At 27.6% G+C, this 8,907-nt stretch overlaps 3 protein-coding genes across 8 annotated transcripts; 2 read left to right on the top strand and 1 right to left on the bottom strand.

The window, feature by feature from the left end:
* The first annotated feature begins 156 nt into the window (after positions 1 to 156).
* Positions 157 to 2,541, top strand: LOC124953914 (mitochondrial import inner membrane translocase subunit Tim22). 2 transcript variants are annotated; one of them, XM_047505981.1, is made up of 5 exons: positions 157 to 408; positions 882 to 1,231; positions 1,349 to 1,533; positions 1,600 to 1,672; positions 1,744 to 2,541. In XM_047505981.1, exons 2-5 carry the CDS (start codon positions 982 to 984, stop codon positions 1,824 to 1,826), a joined length of 591 nt encoding a protein of 196 aa, XP_047361937.1. In that variant the 5' UTR covers positions 157 to 408; positions 882 to 981; the 3' UTR covers positions 1,827 to 2,541. The 2 variants fall into 2 exon arrangements, with proteins under 2 accessions (XP_047361937.1, XP_047361936.1); XM_047505980.1 differs by having other exon boundaries at positions 157 to 720.
* Positions 2,066 to 5,376, bottom strand: LOC124953909 (septin-1). Its single transcript, XM_047505967.1, has 6 exons — positions 5,006 to 5,376; positions 4,541 to 4,733; positions 4,173 to 4,431; positions 3,722 to 4,087; positions 3,539 to 3,643; positions 2,066 to 3,441 (listed from the first exon to the last, which is right to left on the bottom strand). Exons 1-6 carry the CDS (start codon positions 5,033 to 5,035, stop codon positions 3,309 to 3,311), a joined length of 1,086 nt encoding a protein of 361 aa, XP_047361923.1. The 5' UTR covers positions 5,036 to 5,376; the 3' UTR covers positions 2,066 to 3,308.
* LOC124953901 (D-glucuronyl C5-epimerase B) lies at positions 4,493 to 8,593 on the top strand. 5 transcript variants are annotated; one of them, XM_047505944.1, is made up of 7 exons: positions 4,493 to 5,506; positions 5,606 to 5,753; positions 5,866 to 5,994; positions 6,066 to 6,779; positions 6,855 to 7,042; positions 7,153 to 7,304; positions 7,539 to 8,593. In XM_047505944.1, the coding sequence occupies exons 2-7, from the start codon at positions 5,613 to 5,615 to the stop codon at positions 7,682 to 7,684; spliced, it is 1,470 nt and encodes a 489-aa protein (XP_047361900.1). In that variant the 5' UTR covers positions 4,493 to 5,506; positions 5,606 to 5,612; the 3' UTR covers positions 7,685 to 8,593. The 5 variants fall into 5 exon arrangements, with proteins under 5 accessions (XP_047361900.1, XP_047361899.1, XP_047361898.1 ...); XM_047505943.1 differs by having other exon boundaries at positions 7,153 to 7,412; XM_047505942.1 differs by having other exon boundaries at positions 4,495 to 5,300; positions 5,371 to 5,506; positions 7,153 to 8,593.
* The last annotated feature ends 314 nt before the right edge of the window (positions 8,594 to 8,907 follow it).

Raw genomic sequence — 8,907 nt, 5'->3', positions numbered from 1 at the left:
TTTATTTAATTTATTATATCCTCGAGAAATTACAATTTTCTTTTGTTATCGAATCTTACATTAAATTCCTTTAAGATATGTCTTTCATATTTTTGTTATTTTATTATATAAATCATAATTTTTTCTAACTTTACATTGTGAAATTTATTTAAAGGAGAAATTTTTTAATTATTTCAATTTTTGACTCGAAGCGTTAGTACAATTTTAAATACGAAGGAGAAACGCGCGCTTTTCATATTTTATGTTGGTACGAGCCTAACATGTAATAGATTCGATCAGAAGAGTTAGGTAGGCCTAGGTCTTTATAATAACTAACTCATTCCTTACCTGGAAAACTATTTTATTTACTGCCATCTAGCGAAGAAATTTTAATATGAATATACACACAGAGACAATTAAATTTTGTAGGTATGTGCTAATCACGCTAACACCACTTTAGTCGGCTTTGTAACAATTGCCCTTAGTATTGTAGTTTTGCTACGAGCCTGTAATAAAACAAATTTATATGAAATATATAATTTGGATTTAAATATACATGTAATAAATAGTGAAAATATTTATTTACATTGTACAAATTACATTTACAACAAGTTATTTGTAATGTTCTTATTCATAAAATTAATGATAAAGTAGTCTTAATGGAATTGTATCATAATTTTGATCTTACGATATATATGCAATATATTTGATGCTACAATATATATTAGCATATTTTTATTGGTTAGTAATATTATGTTTATTAATGTGACTATTAGTTTTAATTATGCTTCCAAGTAAAATGCAATATTTTTAGATAAATTTAAGGTTAAGACATTAGTTTGTAATGTTACTTTTCAACTTTGTATATCCATAATAATGATATTTTTATGATTAATTTTCAGTTCTATTTCTTGAAATGATTTTTAATATATACTGTCGCATACGTAAATTTAATGTGAAATGAACTATTGACGAATCTTGGAATCTTGATATATTACAAATATGTTTTCGATGGATCAATCTAAACCTTCAAACAATCTTCCAATCCAGGAAGATAATAAAAGGGTTTTTATAAATGATCCAGACTGGGACACAATAGCTGTATATTTAATAGGGAATCAACAAAGATTTAGGGAGAATATTATTATACCAAGAATGATAGGACCTGTACAAATTAAGACTAATGAAGAAAAAATGGTGGAAAGAGCAATGGAAAGTTGTGCCTTTAAGAGTATTATGAGCTGTGTACTTGGTATTTAACATATTTCTCTCTCTCTCTCTCTCTCTCTCTCTCTCTCTCTCTCTATTTTTTTCATCTATAACTTAAATCTCAAACAAAAAATATTATATAGTAGTATAATGTTTGTAGGATATGGATTGGGAGCTGCAATAGGTTTATTCTCATCAAGTGTAAATCCAAATATCACAAGTGTAGAAAAACAGCAAACTGCACGCGAAATATTTAGGGAAATGAAAATGACGACACTCAGTTATGCTAAAAATTTTGCTGCTGTGGGTTGTGTATTTTCAGCCGTTGAATGTACTATAGAATCTGTAAGTTCTATCAAATCAATTTTATTTGTTTGAAAAAAATTTATTGAAGCTTCATTTTAACTTTAGTACAGAGGTAAAACCGATTGGAAAAATGGTACTTATGCAGGTGGTGTGACAGGTGGCTTAATAGGCCTAAGAGGTATTGACTATTCTTTTTCAACATCTCAAATAATATGATGATAGATGTGTTTAACTTATGTCCATTTCTAGCTGGCATAAAAGCAGGATTGATAGGTGCTGCAGGATTTGCAGCATTTTCAACAGCAATAGATTATTACATGCACAGATCATAAATAACATTTAATAGAATTACAAATCATGTATTTCTATAGAAAAGATATAAAAGCCTGCGTATATTGAGCATATTTATAATACATACAAAAGCATTAAACATGTTTATATTGTATAAATAGATATAAATGCTTAGAAATAAGTACAATGGTCAAGGTATAAAATATGTGAGAAATTGATATCTGTTCGTCTTAAATTACCTAAAACTTGTCTGTACTCCCACTTATTGACTGAACAATTCTTTTTTTTTTTTTTCTTTCTTTTTTATTTTTATTTTATATACCTCAAAATACTATTAAAGTGTATTACAAAAATACTAAGCTATATTTTAATATTCTGGTAAATAAGAATAAAGTAAATTAAATGCAGTTTTGGAACAGTTCTTAATACTTTTCACATAATACCTTTGGAAGATAAATATGTGCAAAATTTCATCATCTATCTTTTATAATTTATCACATTAAAAAACAATGTTTTGTATAAGTTACAATATCTCTTTGTTGTTAAAAAAAGATGCAGTCTTATATTTATTTATTATTTTTTTTTTTTTTTTTCTTTTTCTTTTTTTTTTAAACATCCTGGATGATCACACCTTAGATACATGATATTACATGTTCTATTTGAATTAGATATGTCAGAAAAGTATGCATAATACAAATACAAAAAGTATTTGCATATTCGAAGACATGTTTCTCACTGTACAAATGAGTATAATCTTACTCATATACAATGATCTCTCATTAAAAATGTTTATATCATATTTAAAGACTTAAAATTATATGTTAGTATAATGTATATTATATATAACATTGACACGAATTCTATTTTTTAAATTAAACATGAGATTCTCTTCTCTGTACCTAAACAAATATATTGGTTTGGAATTTTTTGGTTTTAGTTCTATAATATGGAATACTTAGATATCCGTCTCCTCCGAGTTATTTCATAGTAATTTCTTAAATGATAAATTGAGACAAAATGTTTGTAGTCATTATGTACATTACTCGTACACTTTCGTTAAAAGGTCTATTTCTGATATTTCTTGTAAATTCAAATATTATTTCATGAATATATTAAATCGGAGCTTTTTGAAACAAAAACAAAGAATTACAAGGCACTTATGACAACTGTCGCCTCCTTCTCATTTACTTTTACTTGCAGTGGCATTGGTATCAAAGATATAATTACTTTGCACTATGTATCAATAATTGTCCTATGTATCTTACGTATTAAATCTTGTTAATTCAAAAAAATATTAGACTACTGAATATTATATATAAATTCATTTGTATGCAAGCAGTATTTAAAAAAGAACTATGCATTAAAGAATTTTCTTATATAATGCACATATCAGCTAAATAGAAGCTTGTAAAAATTAAACTGTCTCTTAAAGTTAAGTTTTTGTATGTCACATATATTTTATAAACTTTTTTGGCACCTATAGAGCCGAAGCTCTTCCTTCATTTTGTCCAACATTTATTTGATTAGGGCTGCTGTTGTTGCATTTGTGCTTGCATTACAGCCAATAATTCTTGCATACGACGTAACTCTGCCTCTTTTTCTTGTAAAATACGATCTTTCTCTGTTACGGAAGTAGCTTTTTCAGATTCCACAATTCTATTTGGGGGGAAAAAAAAAGAAAGAAAGAAAGAAAAAACATTATTTTTGTATTATTATTAATTACTACAGTTCAAACATTTAAAAATATACTTACGTTTGCCGTCGTGGTGGAACCGGGGCTCCTTTGGCTAATCTTTCACTACGATAATTTTCATAATGTACCTCCTGTGTTACTTCTTGTAAATCTTGCATGTGTGTTCTAAAATAATACATACAATCGTTTTCAATTCTTCTGAAATACAATGGTATAGCTTGTTTATTAGAACTTTTAACTTACATGAGCATCGTTCTCAATTTAATAAAATCACAATGATCTGGATTTTCTACTTCAACAACACCCCACGGATAGAGTCGCCCTCTTACTCTTTTTCCTTTGACTTCAAGTAAAGTATTTGCGCCACATACTGCAAATGGAACAGCTTCTTTCAACTGTCTTACTTGTTCTTTATAATCTTCATCTTCATCGCTATCACAATCCGGTAGTGGATAGATCTTAATGCCGCTACCTTCAATTTCTTCCATTACACGTTTCTTTAAACGGAGCACTTCTCTTTTAGTAAGTACATCTGCTTTTGCAATTACTGGCACAATATTAACTTTATTATGTAACTGTTTCATAAATTCTATATCCAAAGGTTTTAATCTATCAACAAAAGAAATAAATTATATTTATTAAAACATAAGAAAGTCCATATAATAATATTTAAATACATAAATTAAATCCTTACCCATGACCAAATGGAGAAATAAAGTAAAAACAACAATGTATTCTATTATCAACTATATTTCTTCTATTTAATCCACTTTCATCACGCAAAAATCTTTCAAATTGATCATCTATATATTGAATGATTGCTCTGAAACTATCTGTATTATCAATAGCATCTCCATAACCAGGTGTATCAACAACCGTAAGTCTTAGTTTAACGCCTCTTTCTTCAATTTCTACCGTGGATGCATCAAGTTTCACAGTTTGATTAGTTTTCTCTGCATAAATAGGAAGAAATACTTATTAAATATTGTAAAAAAAAAAAAAAAAAAAAAAAAAAAAAAAAGAATAATAATAATTTCATATTAAGAGATTAATGATGCTTACCAACAGCATCAGGAATTATTCTCTCTGGATATAAATCGGTTAAAAATAAACTATTAACTAATGTAGATTTTCCAAGGCCAGACTCTCCAACGACCATGAGTGTAAATTCAAAACCTTTCTTCACCGACTTTCGATGCACTTGATTAGGTAAATTTGCAAAACCTACGTAGCCTGGGGCTTCAGGACTAGTAAACTGTTTAAAGGATATTTCACTTAGAATACGTTGTAAAGTAAAAAAAAAAATAATTAAAAGGAAGGTGATCATACGGAATTACATAAAAATTTTACTACTCTCAAAAAAACGTATAAATCCTTTCGAAGTTTTATATATAATAATACATTATTAATAAACGTCTTACTTCAAATAATAACGCATTTTATTGTTTTATAGATTACTATAAAATTTTATATATTAAAATGTATGTTCAGTATAGGTTGCAAATACGTCCCCATGAATATACTTACAGTTTTAACATTCTCCCTTTCGCTAGACATTCTTCCGTATTATTGAGTGAATTTTTTATTTGAAAGGAATTAAATTGCTTGCAGGCAAATGCCTTATAAACAATTTTCGGATTATCTATTTATGAACTAATGACAGAACAAGACGTAACAAGATCGAAATGTCTACTAGCAGTATTACCAACAGACGACGAGACGTTTTAATCGAACATTCTTTATAATCAGAGAAATAATTATTTTAATATTTATTTAAATATAATGCAAAATGTATGATATTAGTAAATTATATTGCCTTGACGTATGTATTCAACGATCTATTTTCAATTGGTTCTGACATTGTAAATATTAATGAATTTTGTTACAATTAGACGATGTACGTACGGTGCAATGTCCGAAGTGAATCGAACTATTTTTAGAACATAATAATGTGAAGAATTTTACTTATCTTAGTAATATTATCTAAATATAGGATCAAAACGAAATAAAAAAATATTACAATGAAAGGTTCGAACATAATCAGTTGTATGTAGATAGACGGTCATTTAGTTCATTATACTCGTGTCTTTTTGATCTATTCATAATACATAGTTTTCTTTTTAATAGTTTGCATATGATGATGCGAATGAATTATAAAACGATTTTATTTACATTGATTGTTGCTGTAATAAGTTCTCTATTAACATCATGGAACAATTGTGGATATCCCTTTTTCCTAAGACCACCAGATTGGAAATATCAATTTCAACATAAGGTTAGTAAATCTTTTCTTTTAAATTGATTTTAACCAACAATATATTTATGATTCAAAATTTAAAGCCATATGATTGTGGCTACAATGATTTATGAATGAAATTATTTTTAAGGAAAAAGTGAATAATGAACCTGGATATCAAGAAATAGATTGCTCTATAAATGGTGATTATTCAATCGGGTGTCGCAAGGAAGGGGATGAAGTATACATACCATTTTCATTCATTCATAAATATTTTGAAGTAAGTATCACTCAGATATAATGCATATGTGGTTTGGCCTTTTAAAAATGTATGTGATATAATACGAACAGATTTATGGTAAATTGGCAACATACGATGGATTAGAGAGATTTGAGTGGTTACATAGTTACTCAAAAATCGTAACTCCCAAGGGTAAATACGATCCTCGAGGAGTATTCATGACATTTGAAAATTATAATGTTGAAGTTAGAGAGAGAGTAAAGTGTGTTAGCGGGAGCGATGGTGTACCAATATCCACGCAATGGGAAAGTCAGGGATATTATTACCCAACTCAAATTGCCCAATTTGGACTGTCTCATTATAGCAAAAATTTGACAGAACCTGAACCTTATAGGAAATTAATAGAGGATTCTGATAAGATAAAACAAGAATGGTCTGTTCCTCAGGGATCTGTTATTTCTCGAATATATGACAAACAAGTTAATAGCTATGTTATGAAATTTGCAACACCTGAAACTAGTACTTCTGGAATAAGTTTAAAACTGGATCATGTATTAGATTTTGTATTAAAATGGGATCTAAACATTAAGGATAATGGTAGCATAACAGTTGCATTACAATCTAGAGAAAAGAAAGATATATATTATTTGCATTACACTGCAAATAATGTAATGTTATATACCTATAAGAATCATATATATTATGGAATTGGGCAAATTAATCATCAATGGAGACGTTTTACTAGAGATTTGGTTATTGATTTACAAAAGGGATTATATATGAATGATAAAAGTAAAAAGAAACTTTCGCGATCTAAATTAAAGGTAACTACATATCATTTCAATAAGCAAATTGATTTAAAAATTTAATAAATAATTCAATTTATATTTTTATTATAGATTGTTAAAATAATGCTTTATGGTTCTGGAATGATTGATAATATTACATTGTCAACGAGCGAGCATATGGAACAATTTTATGATGCTGCCAAATGGTTCGTTGCTAATCAAAATATTACATCTGGTGGATGGCCAAATCCAGTTAGAAGAAAAGTTTCTAACGGTATGGCTACGCTGGAACCTGGATGGTATATATTGTGGCATTTTATTTATACTAGTTTTAATACAACGAATTTTCGATTGTGCAAATATATTATTAATATATTAATTATTATGTTAATATAATATATTATTTTAGGTATTCCAGCATGGGTCAGGGACATGCCATTTCGGTATTGGCACGGGCATATTATCATTCTCGAGAAGAAAAATATTTACAAGCTGCAGTCAGAGGTTTAAGGCCATTTAAATTATCATCTAGTAAGGGAGGTGTAGCAGCTCTGTTTTTAGGTAAATATGTTTGGTACGAAGAATATCCAACAACACCACCTTCATTTATCCTTAATGGGTTCATATACTCTCTCATTGGACTCTATGATTTAAAAAGTATAGCAACAGGTAAAGATGCGTATGAGGCATCAAGATTATTTAATCAAGGAATGATCTCACTTAAAAATATGTTGACTTTGTATGATACCGGGTCGGGTACAACATATGACTTACGTCATTTTACTTTAAAAATAGCTCCAAATTTAGCCAGATGGGATTATCATTCTACGCATGTGAACCAACTTCTTCTTCTTAATACCATTGACAATGATCCACTGTTTACTGCAACTGCAGAAAGATGGATCGGGTATATGAATGGTAAAAAAGCTGCACATAATTAATTATATTTACATATATTTGTACTTAAAATGACTACATCGCGTCCTAATATTTTTATTAATTTTCGATATAATTTCTTCATTTCTTTGAATTTCACATTCTTAGCGATTTTATTTAAATAACGGCGGCTGTAGAACGAAAAGTTATCAGGTACATGCGTTCAATTGTTTTTGTATGCACTTATAAACGTTTTTATAAAAATTATGAGTAAGTCACACATACACTTGATAATATACATCATTCAGTCATGGATCACTTTTTTTTTTAAATATTTATATATAATTCATTTATAAAAAATATATAGAATATTAGAGGAGAGTAAAACAATAATTAATTTTCAATAGGAGTAATGATAAGTGCTGTCAAGTAAACTGGTTGTATAAATTAATTTTTGTACAAGTATAATACATGTACTTAAGTAGTGAACTTTAATTAAAATGCAATCAGTTAATTTCTGCATGAAAAAATATTTGTAATCTTTAATATTTAATATCATTAATAGCAAATATCTATAAGAGCCTTCAGGAGTTATCATATAATATATAAATTTATACTGATATACATATATATATATATATATATCAGTATTATATATTTTAACACACATAAATAGGTCACCAACAAACAGACATTGAAGTCTTTAATAAGATAGGACACTTTTTTAATGATATTTCTGTTTTTATCACTTTTAATTAATCAAAATGATATAATTGGACTATACGCAAAGGAAAAATATTATGGATATCTTAATAATTCATTTATGTTTAACAATATGACTTTACTGCATATCCTTGCCTTCATTAGTTAAATATGTCTCATAAAAAGTAAATGTAATTATTGTTTAACGTAATTTAATACTTATTATACCATGAAAATTAAATTTTTCTTCCTATTAAAATTATTATTTAACATTCCATATGTTGATAATATGTAATTCATTTTCAATTAATTTGCATATTTATGGCTTATATTTAATTATAACGAAAAAATGTTTTGCTATCATGTTTAATATTTTATTGCAAACATAAAAATATGTAGGTAGACAGATGAAAAATATCAATGCAATGTTTAGAAAAACAGGGTAGAAAATAACATTGGTGATAGTAGCATTTAGTGATTGTATATTTTTTTACACTCAAAGCGATTGTAGTAACTCAGGAAATAATTTGCGAAAATTCTTAATTACTATTTTCATGTAAGTATAAAGCTAAATATACTGAGATCC

Source organism: Vespa velutina, chromosome 13 (assembly GCF_912470025.1).
Source record: "Vespa velutina chromosome 13, iVesVel2.1, whole genome shotgun sequence".
Classification (NCBI taxonomy): domain Eukaryota; kingdom Metazoa; phylum Arthropoda; class Insecta; order Hymenoptera; family Vespidae; genus Vespa; species Vespa velutina.
Note: the sequence above shows the minus strand (reverse complement) of the source record. Positions and strands in the feature narration are given on the sequence as shown.

Bases quoted from the DNA above. Each gene is read 5' to 3' on its own strand.
- LOC124953914 (XM_047505981.1), top strand. From the start codon at position 982: ATGTTTTCGATGGATCAATCTAAACCTTCAAACAATCTTCCAATCCAG. The intron at 1,534-1,599 runs GTAAGTTCTATC...TTTTAACTTTAG, and splicing joins TTGAATGTACTATAGAATCT to TACAGAGGTAAAACCGATTG. The intron at 1,673-1,743 runs GTATTGACTATT...GTCCATTTCTAG, and splicing joins TGGCTTAATAGGCCTAAGAG to CTGGCATAAAAGCAGGATTG.
- LOC124953901 (XM_047505942.1), top strand. From the start codon at position 5,613: ATGATGATGCGAATGAATTATAAAACGATTTTATTTACATTGATTGTT. The intron at 5,754-5,865 runs GTTAGTAAATCT...ATTATTTTTAAG, and splicing joins AATATCAATTTCAACATAAG to GAAAAAGTGAATAATGAACC. The intron at 7,043-7,152 runs GTATATATTGTG...ATATTATTTTAG, and splicing joins GCTACGCTGGAACCTGGATG to GTATTCCAGCATGGGTCAGG.
- LOC124953909 (XM_047505967.1), bottom strand. From the start codon at position 5,035: ATGTCTAGCGAAAGGGAGAATGTTAAAACT. The intron at 4,734-5,005 runs GTAAGTATATTC...TCCTTTAAACAG, and splicing joins AAAGGGAGAATGTTAAAACT to TTTACTAGTCCTGAAGCCCC. The intron at 3,442-3,538 runs GTAAGTATATTT...CCCCCCAAATAG, and splicing joins GTTCCACCACGACGGCAAAC to AATTGTGGAATCTGAAAAAG.